The sequence below is a fragment of the Callionymus lyra genome, chromosome 1 (assembly GCF_982586985.1).
Source record: "Callionymus lyra chromosome 1, fCalLyr1.hap1.1, whole genome shotgun sequence".
Lineage (NCBI taxonomy): Eukaryota > Metazoa > Chordata > Actinopteri > Syngnathiformes > Callionymidae > Callionymus > Callionymus lyra.
Window position 1 is genome coordinate 30,902,872 of NC_141818.1, and position 20,790 is coordinate 30,923,661.

General features: G+C 40.4%; 1 protein-coding gene across 1 annotated transcript in view; it reads right to left on the reverse strand.

Moving 5' to 3' along the window:
* sorcs3a (sortilin related VPS10 domain containing receptor 3a) overlaps window positions 1–20,790 on the reverse strand; it is a 98,995-nt gene that overhangs the window by 12,431 nt on the left and 65,774 nt on the right. Inside the window, exons 3-15 of the mRNA XM_087801272.1 lie at window positions 19,100–19,199; window positions 17,058–17,216; window positions 14,465–14,538; window positions 11,856–11,920; window positions 10,882–11,000; window positions 7,477–7,566; window positions 6,908–7,087; window positions 3,867–4,013; window positions 3,674–3,776; window positions 2,874–2,950; window positions 2,674–2,765; window positions 2,467–2,574; window positions 18–135 (exon numbers count right to left, since the gene is read on the reverse strand). Coding sequence (XP_087657398.1) covers window positions 18–135; window positions 2,467–2,574; window positions 2,674–2,765; window positions 2,874–2,950; window positions 3,674–3,776; window positions 3,867–4,013; window positions 6,908–7,087; window positions 7,477–7,566; window positions 10,882–11,000; window positions 11,856–11,920; window positions 14,465–14,538; window positions 17,058–17,216; window positions 19,100–19,199 — 1,432 coding nt within the window. The remainder of the gene's footprint in view (window positions 1–17; window positions 136–2,466; window positions 2,575–2,673; window positions 2,766–2,873; window positions 2,951–3,673; window positions 3,777–3,866; window positions 4,014–6,907; window positions 7,088–7,476; window positions 7,567–10,881; window positions 11,001–11,855; window positions 11,921–14,464; window positions 14,539–17,057; window positions 17,217–19,099; window positions 19,200–20,790) is intronic.

The window sequence follows — 20,790 nt, forward strand, 5'->3', positions numbered from 1 at the left end:
ATGATGCTTGGACTCACCTGGTTGTGGAGGTGCCACGTTTGATAATCTTCTTCTGAGCATCTGCGACTAAATATGGACTTGTAGTCGATCTTGATAAGCTGCCACTCGGAGCGATGACTGAAGTGTCCAAAAAATCTGCAAAAGAAAAACAGATGAACCTATTATTACGTCACTGATGCTATTGAAGTGAACGCAAGCAAGATGAGGTAATTCCCAGCATGCATTGTAACATTGCCTCTTCTTGTAATGCATGGCTTGTGTGTGCTATTTGTGTTTGCACTCACATTGTAAGTAACCTTCAGGTCGTAAAGTTCTGGGCTGAGATACAGAATTTAGACTGAAAATACAGCTGCTGCGATAGGCCAGACACGTGTGGTAAGCCGACGCACATCTTCAATAGCATCTACTATTTCTCCACCACAACCCTGAGAGCACGGGGGGAAGACATGGACTGCATCACAAACTACAAAGAAAATCAAAGTCCCCCAATGACCTGAAAGTCCCAGATACACTTTCTTTGTCAGGTTCGTGGACCCATCCACCTCTTCTGGCACCGGATGTGCAACAGCCAGAGCAGGGAGGGTTCTGTGCCCCTTAGTGCTTCCTGACATCTTTTACTTCTCCCTCTACCATAGTAATGGACTGGTGAAGCTTCATGAACTAAGTAAGTAATATCTGTAGAGCTTTTCTAGACCAGGGTCACAAAGCTCTAAAACGATCAAAAAAACACCCAATAAAATAAATACTTAAAAGGTCAAGATGTTTTTAATATCAGACCCCAGATCAATGTTCCCTCTAATTTTTTTCGCTTCTGAGCAAACACACCTTCTCCCTGAGCAGTCCCTTATACCACTGTGAGCAACATCAGACGTACTGTCATCAGGCCAGTATCGCATCCATTCAATATTAACTTGGGATAATATAATTGATTTATATAATAACCATGTCATCTTTGACAATTAATATTATACTACAATATTATGATTTAATGATCAATTTCTCTAAATTCTACATTCAAATGATATAATATTTTGTGGAATAGTCCACATCTTCAAGAAGAGATCAATGTCAGTCCATGATTGTTACCCATGGAAAGTATTTATTTATCATAATCTTAAATTTTCCATTTAAATGATCTAGAGCAGGGGTGCCCACACTTTTTCGGTTTGCGAGCTACTTTTATAATGATCAAGTTCAAAAGAAAAATGTCCATGAGACCTGGTCTTAAACTCAGTGTCAGCCTGTGTTAAATCTCATCCTCCAATGCAGAAAAGTGTAGGACTCATATGTACTAAGAATTGCATTGATTTCCTACTAAAAATGGTCATTAATTCGAATGCTTCATGAAGAACTAACTTTATCTTCAGGGCCCACTAGATCAGTGGTGAGCAATTAAATATCCTTAAGGGCCACATTTTAGACAGTGGTTTTTGTGAGGGGCCGTCAAGAAAAAAAAAACAGAAGAAAAAAAAAATCCATGTAAGCAAATAAAGCAAATAATACTATTAATATTAAATATTTATTATTCAAATGAAAATATAGAATCAACTTCTTAAAATTAAAAAAATTACACATTTTTTTCCTTTTTTCCCCAAATGTTTTTTATATTCTCTCCAACTTTTTAAGAAGCAATAATACTATGAAATACCTTTATTACCATCTCTAATACCATTTAGAGACTAGTAATGAACAATAGGAGTAAATAAAAAATAAAATAGTTAGTTTCTACATGATCTTTGACTTCATGAGGGCCACATAAATACAGTTAAAGGGCCCCCAGGCCGCACTAGATGCTCTGCTTAAAATATATATATATATATCGTCAAAGGAAAGTGAATATTGTGAGTCAAGGTTTTGATCAGTAATCTTCTGTTTCTTCTCTTTGAGGCCACTGCTCATCATCTTTGGAATCTAATTTGAAATAACATTTTCTTCGACTGGTAAACCGTTTAAAGAGCAACAATGATGATCATTTGAGAAGCAGTCGGAGAATTGCTTTCAAATGACCAAAGCTGTAACAACTGATGGAAAACTGAAATAAAAGTGAGTAATTCATATTTAAAGAGCGCTTTCCTTTTCTTTTACTTTTTTATGAAGCAGTGGCATCATTTAAAGAATTCAGTAGATGGTTCTGTTGGCAAGAAAAAGCTCTACGGTTTCATTGACCCTTGTGTAATCTTCAAGGTGAACAACCTCCACCGCCGTTCAACTTGACCCAGAGGCAACACAAGTGATACCACAAACACATCTGTTTTCAGGCCTCCGGGTCACCTTGACCCTGAGATGACGCAAGGGTTCGAAGTTAAACATTTAAATTTCAAGTGTTGGGATACTTTTCTGAATAGTTCATATTAATGTAGCGTCTTCGCCGGACGAGTGAGTGACTATTGACCTGTGTCCAGGAGATCAAATGTCGAGGATTATGTGTAGGCAGGTAAATCACAGGGTGACCGTTGAAAGACTCACGTCATAATCTGGTTCTGTGCTCCAGATTCCACCAGAACTCCGTCAACAAACAGCGGCAACGAAGAGAAGCTGTGTTGCGTCCACTGTCTCCCCTCATCGAAACTGATCCTGTGTTCAAGTCAGAATGTTACAAAAGCTTCCTTTGAAGTGCAAAGATCAGCCCTTAGTTTGTTTCCTATCAGATAGACTGGTGAGTGAGTGACATACCATAATTGTTTGGTGGGCACAGTTGGTTGTTTGACAGCAACAAGAGCCCCGCCTTGATCCAGAAACCATATGTTGTGTTCCTCTTCAAACACCTTCAAGAAAACATTATTAAACAAGGTCCAATGAAAAGAAATGGTTAAACCTAACAATATTAGACTCCAGAGAAAAACGTGATGTCAGGGTTCAGGGTTGAACTTCACCTGTCGCCAGCTGTTTCCCGCGTCAGATGAGATGAACATGCCGACGTTGTTGTATGAAAGCTCGGCTCCGATGTTTCCTACAGCGACACAACCAGAGTTCTATCATGTTGCGTCGAGAAGCTGAGAAATGTTGTTGTTATGTGACCACGGTAAGTACTAGAGGTGAGGAGGCCACAAAGACATTTCAGGGCAAAGCAATAGAAGAGCCACCATAACCGCAAAAAATATTTTAGAAAAACAGATGCACTTGCAAGATATAAGACTTTTCATTTACAATTGATTGATTCAGGTTCTGTATCCTTCATCTATTCCTGCATCTAAGGTGTATCATCTGACCCTAGATTAATATTTTCCATCAGTTTCTGGTATGGTCATAAACTATAGTTAATGCCTTCCCTATACAGAGGCATAGCAGCTGTACTACAATTTGAGCTTGTATATGGCTATTGCCGAAATCCTTAGGACGTTATATTCCTGGCCCCCTGACCGATTTGGGATATCAACTATCCTCATTGCCCAAATTTCTGCCTCTACTGTACAGAGCATTTTAAGCAATACTTCTCAGACCTCACAATCAAGATGGTTGAATGTATACAAAAGTCAAATGATGTCTATCTTCTACCACTTTCAGGTATAAATGGCTTAAAGTCTTTGGTGACAAATGGGGCGATAAGAGGTGTAAGACTAGCACAGGATGATCGTGAAAACTGTCCCCTGAGTTTTACTGTTAAAATGCTTTTTACTATTCAGCCAACAATTATTTGATAAGAATCACATAATGCAGAGTTTTTTGTTGTTACCTGTGGCAACAATGATGCCAGGTGCAGAATTCTTTGTGGAAATGGTTCCAGACAAATACGGGTTTTCAGACACTTGCAGTTGTAGATGCAGAGAGCAAAAAGGCTGTAAGGAGAAATAGAGGGACGTTTAATTTTGTGAAATTGAAAAGCACATCGATCACTGGTTTAAATCTGGACTTTAACCTCCTCTCACCAGCACACAGTGGATGTCATTCCCTCGCAGGTCGGCCGTGGGCGCCTGAAGGAGCCTCCAGTTCCGCCCCTTGTTGTAAGTGATGAACGTCTTCACTTGATTTTCTTCTCGCTTGTTGGCAATCAGCATTCCTCTAATCCCAGCCACCTGATACCAACACATGTTCAGTTAAGACCTTCCAAGTCAGACTTATCTGTCACTGTTACACTAGAAATATATTCATAGAAAATAAATTATTTCCGGAGAGGTACAGCAGTATCATGTTATGATTGTAAGAATACATTTGCTACAACCCATCTTTGTGTCTACATATCCTCTACCTTCAATTCTACATCCATACTTGTGTTTGGTTTATAAAAATGTTGCTGTCGGGGGTGAAATGTATTCCTTGCCTCATCTTTCAAGCTGTTACCATGACGATGGGATGCATTTATTCTTATTCTTATTTAATGTTTATCTTGTACAAGGGCTAGAATCAGGATTTGGAAATGGGGTTAAGGACCAGGGTTGGGCTTAGGGGCTATGGTTAGGGTTAGCATTAGTAAGTAAGTTAGCTTTATTTGTACAGCACCTTTCACAGACCAGGGTCACAAGACGCTTGAACAACAAAACATTCATTCATTCATTGATTTTCTTTACCGCTTAACCAGTTATGAGAGTTGGGGGGTGGGGGGGGGGGGCAGGGGACACCCTGGACAGGACACCAGTCTTTCACAGTCCGTCTGTCACAAATGCAGACAACCATTTTCACACACTCATTCCTATGGACTATTTGCACAAGCTCCGAATCAACCTTGGTTTATTTTTGGACTGTGGGAGGAAACCGGAGTTCCCGGAGTAAACCCACGCAACACACAAACTAGAAAACATACAAATTTCAGAAAGAAAGGTCACAAGTTGGCTCAGGAAAAAAGAGTTGGGGTCAGGGTTAGGGTCAAGGTAAGTATTAGGGACAAGGGTTTGGACTGAGAGTTACAGTTGTGATTTCATGTTTATATTTGTCTCGAGTTTAAGATCCAAACAACTAAACACATGAAAGTCTATCTTTCAGCTTCCTGGCACAGTGCATCAAAGATTCCGAGATAACACGACGTAAAGGAAAATGAAAGGGATTCACACGCTGGTGCTAATAGAAACTCACCCTATGGAATAAGTGTCCCCTTCCTGGCCATGTGAGTATAAGTGGCACTAATAAGCGTTTCATTTGACAACCTCTCAGAAAAAAAGCACATAAAATGAATGGTAGCTAAGAAGGCTCTGTCTTTCTCCGCAATAATTCTGCTTCAGCAAAACGCGTCAAAAAATTCCAACATGTGTAGATTTCTGGTTCAATCCTTCAGTCCACCTGAGTTTAAGACAATCTAATGAATTTATGGATTTAAAATTTGTGTCAAGGTGACCTGGAGGGCCGGAAATCAATGTGTTTGAGATATCCCTTGTGTTGCCTCCGGGTCAAGGTGAACGACCTCCCTGGCTTCCATGATTACATATGCAGTAGTGAAGGTCATTCACCTTGACCCACAGGGGATACAAGAGTTAAGAAGGTATACAGCGATCAAATAGTCAACAAGCGTACCACAAATGTTTGACCCTTTAATAATGACCATGTTTTTCTTCTCTTTTTCAAATGTTTTTCTTTTGTATCTGATTTTCTTTTCATAAATAGAAGACATATTGTTGACAACAATACACCATTGTGTTACGACGTTGGCACAGGCACACAGGACATTAAGATATCAACGCAAACACGTGCGTTAGTTCATCTAACTTGAATTATGGAACACATGTTTGCATATAAAGTATTCAAGGATTCAAGGTCTTTCATTGTTACGTCCAGTAATGATAGTAAGATGAACACAACACAAGGTAAATAATAGCAATAAAATAGAAATAGTCATTGACTTTCTCTGAGGACGTAAAAATACTGTTTGTAAAACCACTGACTGTTTGAATCAGCGACAAGAGTCCCGTCTGTCTTTTCTGTGAAGAAATGTAATTAAAGCACCCGCGGAACTGACATGCATGCGTACACACAGAGGAGAGTAGAAGCATTTTTAATCACGCGGGCTACAGCTGCTGGTCAATATCTCACTTACATGGTACTCCCAGTCACACCTGTCCGCCTGCCCCTGATAAACCGGGTCCACTGGGGAGCAGGGAATGTTGGGGCTGCTTGTCTTCCGTGAATGCTAATTCTTGAGGATGATTCCGTTTTATAACTGGTCTGATCGGTCATGGTTAGTGCGGAGAAAACACCACTGCATGTGTATTTATGGAAGCCAGGAAGGTCGTTCACCTTGACAACACAAGGGATTCCTTAAAAACATTTGTTTTCGGGCCATCCACAAACTCTAAAACTACCAACTTTTTCCCGCCAGTGGTCTGATATTTTACCACCCCCTCCCCTTCACTGACCATCTCAGCAGGAACAGCCCCTATAAACACTTCCACAGAATCAGTGAGGAGGATATGAACTAGAATTGAAGAACCAGATGGAAAGAATGTCGGCGGAAACGATCGTGTATCTCCAACCAGCACGGGGAGTTGAGCCGATCTGTTGCCTTATGTTCACAGACGTCTGCTTCAGGTCCTCAGGTCTCCATGCAGAAATACAAAGAGATACAGTAACCTGTATGTTCCCACTGAAGGTGGATGCCATTTGTTACTAAAGTGTTGCACCTGCTGTGAGTGTGTTTCTTATGAACTCACTTGTGGCTCTCTAGAAATATGACGGGCCTCTGTTTTGGTCGCTGACTGCTTTGCAACTGTGGATATTTCGGGCAGGAATTGAGACGAAATAGAAGACCAAACCAGACTTGTTTTCCCAATTTTAACTGTAGCATGATATAGCAAAAATGGCAACTGCAGAAACTGTGGCACTTCCACTTATGGCTAGGAAAGCCAAGTGTTCTAAGGTTAGGCTCTTCAGTAATACACCTGGAAACATACCAGGCCTGAGTTCTGCTCTGCAACATGAAAAAACTGGTCGTTTAACCCTTCAAAGTCAATGCTACGATTTGCTATTTCTTTAGGGTTCTTACTTCATAAAGGTCCAGCATCTGGTTTCCTCCGAGGCCTTTAGTAGTCTTGACATTTTCCATGGCCAAGGTGAAATAGATCCCCCTGGTGTCGGACAAGTAGAGGTTGTATGTGTCGTTTTGGTTCCACTCTTGCACCGCAGCAAAAACCTGCTTCTCGTCGGTGCTCACGATGTGTAAATCCTGTCGGACACGGATGAAAAGGAATTAGACGTTAGATGTGGCTAAATCCACGGAGGTTGTTCCTAATACATTCCACTTTTCCCTCTGTTGTCGAGGATGAGACTCCTGAGCTGTGAGACCAATTAAGGATTTTCTTATCTTATCTTGGAGAGCACAGGGGCGAACCAACGGGAACACCACATAAATGTGAGCATGTGTTTCTTATCTAACCATCAACGTTTACTCAATCCTGCCATGACTTTGACGGACAGACACAGATTACTTTCAGATTAATTCTCATACGAACACCATTATCTGCCGATTCCCTCCCTGAGAGACCAGCCACACACACACGTTTTTTTCTCAATTATTATAATTTCAATGACCATGAAAGAATGTTGGGATCTTACCTTTGGCAGAGAGTACTTAGGCAGCTTTATTTGAATGAATTGGTCCCTTTTGTATGACACGTAGTATGTCGCACGGCCGGAAGTGGGAACCTGAAAAACACCATGGGGGTTAGAGGTGCATCCTGGTCATGGCAGATGTTGGTCTCCTTAGGTCAGAAAGGTTCATAATAACAAGTCCTGACAGAATAATAATGTCCTTTGCCACAAATTGCATGGGGTCAGTTTACTATCCTGGAATAAAAGTCCTAAAAAGTGCTGGACCCACTACACATTTGGTTGTCACATGGACAATAACAGACGATGGGCAGTATAAATTGAACAGATTTCTACAGACATTTAGGGCGGATTTAATACTTGCTAATCAATTCATCGCTATTAATTACCTTATTTCCCCGATTAATCCCGATTAATTCCATCGTTTAAGATAGAAAATTCCAGTAATTAATTAAAATTGTAAAGTGCACTTCAATGCCCTACATGTGTTAAGCAAACACCTTTAAACCAAAATATGTGAAAGAAAATAAATGTAAAGATTATTGGCCACAGCCTGGGCATTCATCTTGTCCTGTTCCTTATGAAAAAGAAAAAAAAAATCTACCAATAAAATCCTGATCCATAATCATAACAATAAAGCAGGCAATTTCTGAGGTAACAGCAGAGACATTTAACAGGGATGTGATCGCAGCTCCCACTTCTCATCAATATAATGGGCTGTAACTCCAAGGTAGTTATGGTTACCAAGTTTGGTCCAGTAGTCCCCAGAGAGAGCGCCTGCAGTCCTCTCCTCTACACAACCTGTATTTATCTATTCTGATTGGTGTGTTTTGAGGTCATCCCATTCCTTTTATACCCGAGACCGACGTCTTCCACGACACAAATCGGCCAATAGTGTGTAGCTATCAAATACGCCAAAGCATTTCTTAGCTTCTCTTGCTTTTGTTTTTCTCCTACATGCTGCACTGAGCAAAGCCTGCCAACGCCTCGCTCTGATGCGTTCAATGGTTCAATCGCTGATGTTCAATTGCATGATATTTTAGACACAAAGTACTCAGGCGGTAAGAAAGTTAAACTTTGAAGTGCTCACAAATAACCTTCCCAAATCCGCCTCCTAGAAAAACTAGAAAATGAAAGTTCTCATTTAAAAGTTCCGTAATGTCCTTTTCTGTTTGTCTTTTTCTGTTTTAATAGCAGCTTGTCGATGCATTACCACCAATTAAAAGCATGTTAGCAACTTGCATTAATGCGCGGTAAAATAAATGTCAGCATTGGTAGAAAAACGGTTTAAAGCGATAATAATGTAATATGTAAAAACTTGCCCTTTCAGGAAATATGAAAAAAAAAATCTAAATATTACTTAGTGTTGCTTTAAAGTGCCAGTGAACTGCCAGAGCTGTCATTGGTCCTGATGCAGTGGAGCAAAACACACCATGATCATGTACTTCACTTCCACAATTAGCGCAAAAATGACATGGATTCACGTGGGACCATCAATCCAGCCGAGACGATGTGGTGTCGGCAGTAAGGAAGAATCATCGGGGAGGATACTTCTACTGATCTTCTAAGTGCTCTGAGCTTTTAGGGAGAAATATTAAGGACTGGATGTGAACATTGCACGACTGCCCGCCATGTAATCGAGTGAAAGAGCAGTAGATCGATGACAGAGGAACCAGAGGCAGTTTGAACTTTAGCAAGAAATTGGATTTGATTGATTTTTCTTTCAACGACCTCCACCCCTATCTTTTCATCTGTATATGGTAAAAATGTAGGTTCACCCCGAATCTTCATCTCACCCTTCAGAGCGAGCGGTCATAATAGAACGGTCTCAGTGAGACAACAGTACATCTTACTTGAATAATGGGATGCCAGAAGAGCTGTGGTCTCTAAGATCCTCAGGTAAGATCTTTACTAACTCCTGAATAAAACATGGAGTCTGATCAAACAGAAGGACAAATAACACCAAGAAAGAATCTGTATTTGTTTTACGGGGTTTGTGTGCATGAATAATGAATATCAGCAATATAGAAGCAACGGCCATCCCGGGGACTCATTTGGCAAACGTCCGTGAATCAAGTTCAGTATGCAGTCAGCATATGCTCTTCAATATTTGTATAGAAAATTAATCAATGCTTGCAAATATATGATTTATGAGTACAGAGACTGATTCCTCCCCAAGGACCCCTAAATATGCAAGTGTATCAATTGAAAGAGGTGAAGAGAAAACCATCAATGCACCACAGAGACACAGAGAACAAGTTGAGACACTTGACAAAAGGGGACCTAATCCCCCAAAGAGAACCCAGCAAAACGCATCCGAGCGAAGTAGTTATCAGCAATATTAGACGTTTGTTGAGTTAAAATCTGACAATGTAGACTCAGGGGTCCCCAACCTTTTTTGTAGCATGGACCGGTTAGATATCAAGATTATATTCACAGACCGATGTCTGATAGAAAAAGGTAAAAATACAACACTATTAATCTGCAAAAAAACTACAATTAAGTGCAAGAAAAAAACACAACAATAACGCTGAATCAACAAGAGCTCTGGTTACAACAAGATGTGTTTGCACCTGTGTATGTTTGATTGTATGCTGACGATGGTGTTCTGTGTGTGTCTCCTAGCTTTTGGAAACTTTGTGTCAATGTGTGAGTTTAAGCATTGTTCATATGGAATGTTGACTCTGAAACAGAAGTTTTCTTTCTAATGTTTGGGTTTTTCACTAGTCAAGAGTCACATATTAATAAGTTATTAGAGGGAAAATTTGGCCTTTTTTTTTCAAATAACTAAGATAGATCCAAGAAAATGTTAGTGGTTCCTCCGGTTACACAAGTTTTGGTAAATACACATTGAGCTCCTGCAACATGGTTTGCTGAAAGATTTCGCCGCTTGTATTATTACTTTTGACACCCCTGAAGAGATAAACAGAAACACAACATATTTTGTAAAGACCATGCTCTCTTACACGGGTGGCAAAAGTAAACGGCACAGGAAACATCATTAGCAACTAAATATGTTTGTTGCCGCGGACAAGATCTGTAATTTTCCTTTTGACTTTGATATGTTTCTGAGCTCATTTTCACAACGTCACAGTAAATCGCATTCATGAATGGAGGAAATTAAAATGTGGCTCATAAATTGCGCTCGTCGCTCTTCAGGACAAAACCAGTTCAGACTTTTCCTTCACACTAATCATGATGAATACCACACACCGGCGGGGGGAACCACTGAATACCAACTTTGTTTTCCCGTTGAATAACAAATGAACTTGTGATTCCTCTTCAAACAGCTGAGAAATAAAGAACCAAATCTTACCACAGCGTTCAAACAAATGATAAACACTTAATGTCAAACATAAATCAGAGGGATTCTGGTTAAGCTTAATTAATTCATAAAGGGTATTCATTTACCTGTATGAATATGTATTCGTCTTGAATCACCAAGGAGCTGATGTCGATGTATCCCGGGAACGGATAGTTCCTGTTTGCTTCAGAGCACGACTGGGCTGGACAAGTTACGTACTGGACATCTGAAAGAGGGGAACCACAATTTAGTTCTTAATTCTTTTTTTTTTAGGGTTTCTGAAGTTTTGAAGGGGCAACTAAGAACAACAGCACATTTAATATATCAACGCAAGCCTAGTGAAACACAAGGAAAAATAGATTGAAAAAAATCAATCATTTAGACCAGTGGTCCCCAACCTTTTGCAACTCAGGGCCCGCTTTTAAGTCTCAAAAACCTTTGCGAGGAAAAACAATATAATGAAAAGAATATTTGAAAATGTTTAATGTCCTTTTAAACTTAGCGTTTTAACATTTAAAACATTATGTGTATTTTTATTTTTATATAATGAAATCCACCCTCCCACAAAAAAATGATACCATTTTGGAAACTATTTTGCAGCCGACTTGCAATTCCTTCGTGGACCACCAGGTTGAGAATCACTAATCTAGACCTATTCTTTATTGTTCAAACATGTTTATCCATTAGCAACATTTTTCTATCGTAACCCTAACCCTAACCCTAACCCTAACCCTTACCTTTACCCTAACCCTAACCCTAACCCTAACTCTAACCCTAACCCTAACCCTAACCCTAACCCTAACCCTAACCCTAACCTTAACCCTAACACTAACCCTAACCCTAACCCTAACCCTAACCCTTACCTTAACGCTAACACTAACCCTAACCCTGTCCCAAACTGGCACAGTTTAGGTACTTAGTCTAAGGCACATCTGTGCTTTTTTCGACGAGGCTGTCAATGGTCTTCCCATGTGATCCCATATAATCACAGGTCATCGGGGAAAGGTACCCTCCATATTCGAAGGGTCAGATATAAGTGAGAGGAACTGATACCTACACTCCTGAGGTCTGCACCACTTACTTCCATCTGGTGTGTGAGCCTCCATGTGGACCAAGTTTGGCTCCTTGTCTAGACCTGAAACAGACCTGGAAAACAAACACTTCATCAGCTGTTGCAATAGTCCACTGACTATGGAAGTAAATGTGTTCCACCGGAACTTGAATATGAATTTAATTGAATCAAAATTGGACTTTGAATTTGAAACTCAAATTTCAATCACTTTTATTTGTTGCCGTTTATTTACTTTTAAAAGCGTGAATACACACATCAATCACTGTAAAATGTAATCTGAATAGTAATTTTTTTATTAAACAATTAAATGTGTTAGAAAATCAATGTAAATTAATTAATTGACAGAAATTTGGTGCAAACAAAATTTATTGTTAACTTACAGTCAACCAAGGAGAAGCAATCGACGTTATGTTGCGACATCAAGCAAAAGTCACATGAAGAGTCTCTTTACTTTATTTGCATTTGTAACATTGAATATTAGATGTTGCAATTATTATTATTTTTATTATTATTGGACTCATTGAACATTACATTTTTTACTCTTTTTATTTTTTACACATTGAATCAGTTTTCTTGCATTAAAAAACCCTCACAAAAACAAAAGTGATTGAAATTTTGTTCTTTTTCAAATCAAACGTCTGATGTTAATGCTGTAAAATCAATATTCAAAGTCAAATTTATCAGTTATATACAGGCGAAAGAAATCTTGCTTCTGGTTCGTTTCATCGCAAGCTCTGACATCTTTTAGTTGACTTTGGTGAAAATGGGGAGTCCGGGTTTTTTAGGAATGTATTCTTTGACAGCAAAGAGAGTTAGCTGCACCCCAGCGAGTCTGTGATAGTCATCTTTAATAACGCCACTTCCACATCCAGTAGGTAGACTGCAGAGTGAGCGAGCGCAGAAGTGATGAGATGAAAAGTGACAGGGACGTCCTGGATCCATTATTAGTCATGGCTCACTTCCTACTGTTTATACGAATGAGACCCCCACCTCTTGCTCCCGCTACTTCTGATGCACATATAATAATTGAGTATTTATGTGCAATATGTCGCTAAGAGCAGTACATGTGCAGGAAATGAAGTGGAATGCCTTCAGATGAAAAAATGTTAAGTGTCTGTGAAGCAGCGGATAAATCTGAGTCTGCTTGTGTTGAGGGTTAGAATAAGTGCAGAGTCACTCGCAGTCACTCCAGCGCCTCCATGTTAACATCCACTTCCTGAGTCATGTCAAGCAAAGTCCTCGACCACAGGCGCCGCCGCCTTTGTTGGCAATTTACAAGCTCCGTAAAAATGGTATTTAAAAATGTTCTGCTGTCATGATACTTTTTCTTTAGGTGACATCACCAACAGTAGACGTCACCCTTGCACACCCGTAACTCGACACGGCAGACACTGTTTGGATTTTTTTTTAAACTTTAATGTTAAGTGAAAGAAATGAAATGCTATATTTATTAGCTTAGCTAGTTGCAAGCTGCAGTCACTCTGAGGTGAGGTTTAACACTTTGTATCTTTTGATAATGGAATAAAAAATCTTAAACATCTTTAAGACAGAGAAACATTCAATTTTTGAATAATTTATGCCATTTTAAAGTGGCGATAACGATTAATTTAAGTATTAAAATGATCCATAATCATGGCCACCTTAATCCAATTTACAATTTAAGAATGAAGCTTCTTTTTTAACCTTAAATACTTGTTTGACTCGGGGGATTTCATGGGACAATATCTTTTAAATTTTAGTTTTACTTTACTTTGCTGAAAGCCTTAATTGGTTGAAAAACAGATGACATAAAAAATCAAATGGTAAATTGAAATAGAAATATATATACAAAATGATGCAAATGAATTATTTGACTAATTTTACAGTTTTACTACATTCATTTCCTGAAATTAACCTCAGAATCCAAACCCCTTTTAGGATCAAGATAATCCAGTTTTTTTGCACCAAAATTCAAACTTCATTCATTTTCTACTCACCCTAATGTCGACGAAGGGTTGGATTTATTTTCAGAGTAATCTGTTCCTTTTTGAAGTTTTAGGCAAAAATGTTTGTTCATTTTAATGTAGATACTGGAGCTCAGTGCTCCTCAGATTTCCTCCAAATACCTCCATATTGCTCTTCTGTAACGTCCATCTTGTATTGAAGCCTCCATGAGAATAATTATTCCAGAAAAATTAAATAAATCTATAATTTACGCTTGTTTGTGAAAGAAGTTTAAAGAATAACAAACGATATAAACCAGAAGTATTCCGGAAGTACTTCCAGAGTACTTGAGACAGACATTAGAGACGAGCAGGTTGGAGCCATACTAATGTTATTATGTGTCTTTTTGGACGAAGACAACTGAGCTCCAGTCGCTACATTGAAATGAACAAACATTTTTGTCTATAACTCTAAAAAGGAACAGATTACTCTGAAAATAATCTCAACCAATAGTCGACATTAGGGTGAGTATAAAATGAGTGAAGTTTGAATTTGGGTGAACTATAACCCTTTATGTACGAGTACTACAAACCCAATCAGATGATTGATGTGGATTGATGATTGGTATTTTTTTTTGCCGGGCAGCTGGTCTTATTTGGGCACACGGAACCTACAGACGAAGAATCTTCACTTACCAGTAGAATCGCGTTGGCGTCACACGTTCATGCACCAGCTGCCACTTCCTTCCGAAGTCGACCGAGCTGTACAGCTGTGTAGAAAAAAAAAGTGCCTTATGCAGCATTACATATGTTCTGCATTAGCTGATAATCAGACGGTTCCGGATGGTTGATTGGAGGGTGGAGGTTAGTTTGAAGCTATAAAGTAATATCAAGAGATACGATGACATACAGCTGAACTGCCATTATCATTAACAAGCGCGTGTTCAATCTTGCACGCTGTCATATTTATGACCGCCTCCATATTTTCTCCTGACAGCAGATAAGAGTAGAGAAGAGGCACTTGACAAGCCCACAGCATTCATCAGACCTTTTTTTTTTTCGTGATTTAAAACATCTTGGTCAACAAAAATAAGTGTCACTGCTGACAGGTTGGGTATGCGTAGCCACAGTCCAAAAATACATCAACCATATATGTCACAAGAGAAAATCAATCCTTTTTTTTAAGGGACAATGAGCTGAAATCAATGACCAGAGTTTAACAAGTACCAAACCGACGTGTCAGAATGTTTGACCACTCCTCACCGTCGTATCAAGATGAGTCGCATTCTTCACTTTGTGTAAAAGGTGCCTGGTGTAGGGTGGCGGTCAGATTCCCACATCATCGCTGTGACAGTGATCTACAACACCAGTCTTCGGGCTCAGCATCCCGTCTCCTCGTTCATCAGCTGCACGACACCCTACGTTCAGCTTTAGTATATTTTCTTCACCAACTGCCATAAATCAAACTCGCCGGCAGCTGCCTCAGCCGCGGATCACAGCGCTGGACGGGTTCACGTGGTGGACGAAGTACTGGTGCGACTGTTGCCGTTGTGCTTCAACTAACACCGTGGTGGATTCACCAATAAAGTTAGCTATTTTCCTTCCTCCAAAAATAATCAATCCCATAGTGTCACAAGGTTTTGCTGATGGTATCCATGCGAGACATGAGATAATGATGACATAAAAAATCACAGGCTCAGCCTGGGGGTCCTTGCTGCACGGCTGGAACAACTATTCGTGTACTGCGAGACTATCCTGGTACACGCTTTGACGACAAACCTGTTACCTCAAACAATATTGTCTTATACTTTCAGATGTTCTCGTCGCAGCCCCAGGTTGAACAGCGATTTGTGTTTCCCTCATTTTTTTGGCAAAAACCTATTATTATTTTGAAGGTTCCAAGTTGGACAATTTTTATTTGACAAAAAGAGATATTACAATCACAGACGAATGGTTTTCAAGTAGAGGTCTGTCATTGTTTTTTAAAGCATTTCACAGACAGAAAAAAACTAAACAAAACAAAATATCGGAAGTAAAATCCCCCTGAGCCTCTTATCCATTCAACCCATTGTTTTTGTCAAGATTACTTCATTTCCAGAAATATCTGGTGTTTGTCCTTTCTTTTGACCAAAAATAAGTTTGGTGAAAAGTACCCCCTGCCACTAAGGCAACTTTAAAATCCACTCTACAACGTGCTAATATATTTTGGTTGTCACTGGCATTATTATGGCCATATTGTGTCTGTTTTTAGACAAGCTAACAAATCTGAGTTTCATGGCAGCTAGAATGAGGACTCCAATGTCAGCATGTGTCCTATAACTAGGTACTTAAACTACTTCTGTAGCTAACGCCCTGAGCGGGTGGAGCAGTTGGTCAAAGCTGGAGCAACGGGATAAATCAAGGCCTAAATGGACTAAAGTAAAATTAACGTTGACATTTAAGAGGTAAATGGATGTCATGGCGACTCACAGCACATCATCAGATGCTCAGGTAAAATGCAGTATGTTATTCCATTTCATCAGCCAAGGTGTTTCACTTCTTTGCGTCCGAGCTGGTTGCCTGGCCAGGATGTAGACCTGAACCTTGAGTGGGGGGGGGACCAATCACAAGACAGATATCGTCGGGAACATTCACCCTAAACACATGCGTCACACGCCCAGGCAACGGCCACAAACTTCAGAAGTGTTAAAGCAATGAGAGGTTCATCAAAAATTAGCTCAGATTCAAACAAGTACCGCTGCCATCCTGAGGATCTGCACATGGACCCTCTTTTAGCAGATGGCTGGGCTGCATAATGATGAGACACTTTGTTTCCCTACCTCCCAGATTTATGGCCTTCAAGGCCTGTTATGATCATTAGGGGGCTTGTTAGAGAGGAAATGGGGTTGATATGACCATGGAGGTTTATTCGTCTTCTCCTAATTCAGCACTTTTGAAGGATAAAACTTTGATCTTCTCTCTATTTGTGTAATAGTGTTTTATAATAGACTGCCTTCAATATCACACTCCAATTAGTGAATTACAAATGTTGTCCTAATATCAAGTTGTAAACAAACACAGAACAGTGAGGCTGAGTAAGACTCCGAAGAATGTACGCAGGATTTAATTGGAACGAAATAACCTAAAAAGCTCCTACATCCCTGGAAAGAGTCGAATGAATGCTTTTACGACTAGTGTGGAAACTCTGGAAGTATCTAGAAGAAGGTGGGTTAACTGAATATGGTCGAACAGATGTACTGCCTCCATTTATTGGATCTTTCAAGATAGCAGTCGGGGGGGTCAATCTTACCTTCTGGTCGTGACTGTAGGCCAGAGCCCAGTCTTCCTCGGTGGGATGGAACAACAGACTGAGGATGTAGAAGTTAAGTCGATACTTCTGGAAACTGGCTCCTTCATCTGAGCTGATGAGAATACTGCTCTCAAACTCCGGATCAGTCAACACCATAATCTGAGTGCAGAGAGGAAATCAGAGGGAAGCAGAATGAGTTTCCGATGAAAGGAAGGGACATGAAGGACCAATAAAGAGCTGGGAAGATGGGGGTGGTGAGATGTTAGCGTCATGTGCCATTTCAGCAGAAAAGGTCCGACTTCTTGGCAAACGTCCGGCTTCTGGCGGGCAAATGAAGGTACTATATCTGCTGGTTTATTCCTGCACTGTTGCTAAGGAGCTTGTGAGTGTATCCGCACAGACGTAGCAGTCGACGTGGTTAATGTACAGGGAGCGGTTCAATGGTCTTTATGCACACGAGGTCCTAATGATATGTTCCCTCCTGGAACATGTCCTAGGTAGGTAGTGCCCCCTGATGCGGCTGAAACAATTATCCGTCCATGAAGGAGTTTCATCAAGTGTTCTACGATGTGTGAGCAAATCCGGACAGCCGAACTGGGCCTAATGAGACCTTTATCTAGACTGGCTTGACGTGGCAGGGGGCTTGTCTCATCCCCTCAGTGTCTGCGGCGGGTGTAGGATGGATGAGCAGGAGCCAGAGGAGTGTCTTGGAAACAGAAGATCACACGACCAGCTGCAGGGGGCAGTAGAGAGACACGCCTACCGATCCCCCCTGACTCAGATATTCTTAGGGGGGTGGGAGGATTGAGGTGGTCCGCTCCCCTCCGACGACCCTGATTGCAGGAGGGTTTAGTAGTGTTTGGGCTCATTTGCATATACACTTTGTTTTTTTTTCTTTTATCACCTTGAGCTTTATCATGTCATTTCCAAAGAATTCCCATCCCAATAATGTTCTCCTTTCAAACTTTACATCACAGCTGTTAGCCATTTTAATTTCATGCTTGGCATATTTCTGTCATTGCTATCACGTTCAATAGGAATTTCAATAAGAACTGGAATTCCTTAGTGTCCTTCTCTTCAACTAATACGATTAGATAGTTGGAGAGAATTCTGCACTGCTGGCCACACACACACACACACACAGACGCACACACACATTTGAGCCATTCATTCACTGGATTGAGACATTAGACAGATAAGATTATGACCAATTCTGTATGGTTTCTTTCAGCCTTAATACTTACATTAGTTCAGGGTAAGACGTGTTTTAAATGGTTTTTAAATATTTGATATGATGGTATTTGTGTTCATTATTCGCCCCTTATCTCTGTAGAAACACTTAAGGACTAATTTTTAAGTGGGCCCACAGAAAAAATCTAATGAATGTACTCGCAAATTGCGTCCGCTAAGACAAAAATTGTCCGCCTTCACGAACTAAAAGCTAAAATTATTACCATTGAAATGTGAATGATTGATGAATTGTAATTTTCTATATTCAGCAAATCTCATTCAAATTGAAGGGCTCAGAGATTCAGATCTTAGAACCAGCAAGAATCATCAACCTGTATACAGAAATACTTCACTTATAGTTCGAAAACTGGACCTAAATGAATACACAACTGGTGATCAAGTCAATGGTGAACAGCTCCAGAGTTAGAGTTCAACAATTCCCCTGCAAACAATTAGAACTCCAAGAGAGAAGCGAGGCGAGCTATACGGAGGTGATTAAGATTTTCGTCAGGTGGAGTGAGGAGGGTAAAGATATCGAATCGATAGAAGTTGCAGGGATAACCTTTATGTTCTACCAGGGAGCTGATAAGCTGTGGCAGCAAGACAGCGAGCCTTTCAGATGATGAAGTGAGTGCACATATGGATCAGAGAGGAGGGTGGGGGGGCACACCTTACAGCAAATGAAACTCTGGAAAGATCAGAGCGGCTCTATGACAAGGGCAGCGAGACAACAGATCTGTGAACTTGAACACATTTGTTACACACGGTTTAGTCATTTATCGTTGTTAACTTAATAAAGAAAGAAGACTCACCTTCCTTTTGTTCCTGGGACAAACGTAGAGATAACTCAAGACTGTCTTGGCTCCGACTTTGTCGTTCATTCTTTCGTATGTAGAGCCGTAGTCAGTTGATCTGAAAAAAACAAAACAAAATAAACATCAATCTTCCAAAAAAGATGCTGATGAGATTCTAGAACTTAACAAACACACCCGTAACAACTCTGTGTCGACACGGATGTATGATGGCTTTGAGCTCAACACAAACTTCTGAGACAGTATAAAGTCCAAAAACGATCGAGTGCAGCTACAAAAAAATAAGTTCAGAATCGTCAAGAGACTGAAAACAGTGAATTATTAATTCCCTCCCGATGCCTTGTATAAAATAAAAAATGATGAGTAGGAAAACATAGATGTTCTTGCACCAAGAAGTTTAAATAATTTAGTGCTGTGAATGAGTCTGTTAGCCGGCGGTGGAACTGGAACCAACATCAATCCATCACCATTAACATTCAAACCTGCTTCAAGGAGGCAATTACACTGTTGTTTTGTTTTCTGCTTTGAAGTAGCCTGTGTTTCTGTGAGAACTTTCCTCTACCACGGCGGGCTCAGGATCTCAGCAACAAACTGGGGAAGCTTGCAGGGTACTTAGCCGCTGTGAGCAAAGACATCTTAATACCTACTCCAGTCGTCACAGGATTTTTATTTTTTTTCCTTCGCGCCCCTTCAGTGGAAATGAGGTTCCAAAGTAATTGCAAAGATATTTCCCTCATTTGAATTCAGGCCAGAAGCTGCTGGGACACGCTAGAAATTCTGTGATTACGAAGAAGCATTAAGGTCGAAACCACTTGGATTCCCGAAAATATTTACATGAACCATTTTTACGATCAATCCAAGTAAGTATCTGGGACATCTGCGGCCCAGTCGACGAAGGTTGTTGTGTTTTTCTGCCGTGAAATTATTTTGCTTAGAATCGTATTAAAAATGGTCCCTATCAACTGAATGATTAATACAGTTTCATCTCAAGGGGATCATAGGGTGTGTTTCAACTATAGGGGATCACACTCCTTAGCCTCCATGGCAAGGTCTATTCAGGGGTTCTGGAAAAAAGTGTGGTTTTCGTCCAGGTCGTGGAACTGGGGATCAGCTGTTCACCCTCGGCAGAAACCTCTAGGGTGCATGTGAGTTTGACCTGTCGAATAGTGTCTTCTTATTCTGGTGAAGGCATTTGATCGTGTCTCTGTGGGGGGTTCTCCAGGAATAAGGGGTATCAGATACCCTATTAAGGGCTTTCTGTTCTCTGAGTAAGAGCTTGGTTTTTTTTTGTCACCAATTTTGTTCAAAACTTTTATGGACAGAATTTCTAGGTGTAGCCAGGGTGTAAAAGGGGTCTGTTTGGTGGGTTTAAGATTGTGTCACAGCTTTTTCATGGCATATCCCACTGGTAGGAGACCGCGGGGTAAGACCCAGGACAGGCTGGAGACCTCGGGGTCCCCGAGGAGGAGCTGGACGATGTAGCTTGGGCAAGGAAACCTGGGCCTCCCTGCTGAAGCTGCTGCCCCCGCGACCCGAACACGGAGAAGCAGTAGAAGATGAGGTGAGATTGGAAAATAATATAACATAATATTAGCTCAGCATTAGCTCGGCATAGCATTTTCAGCAATCATTAAAATGGTTTATTTTATATGTTGGAAAGATTTCTATCTAGATATATGTACAGGAACAGT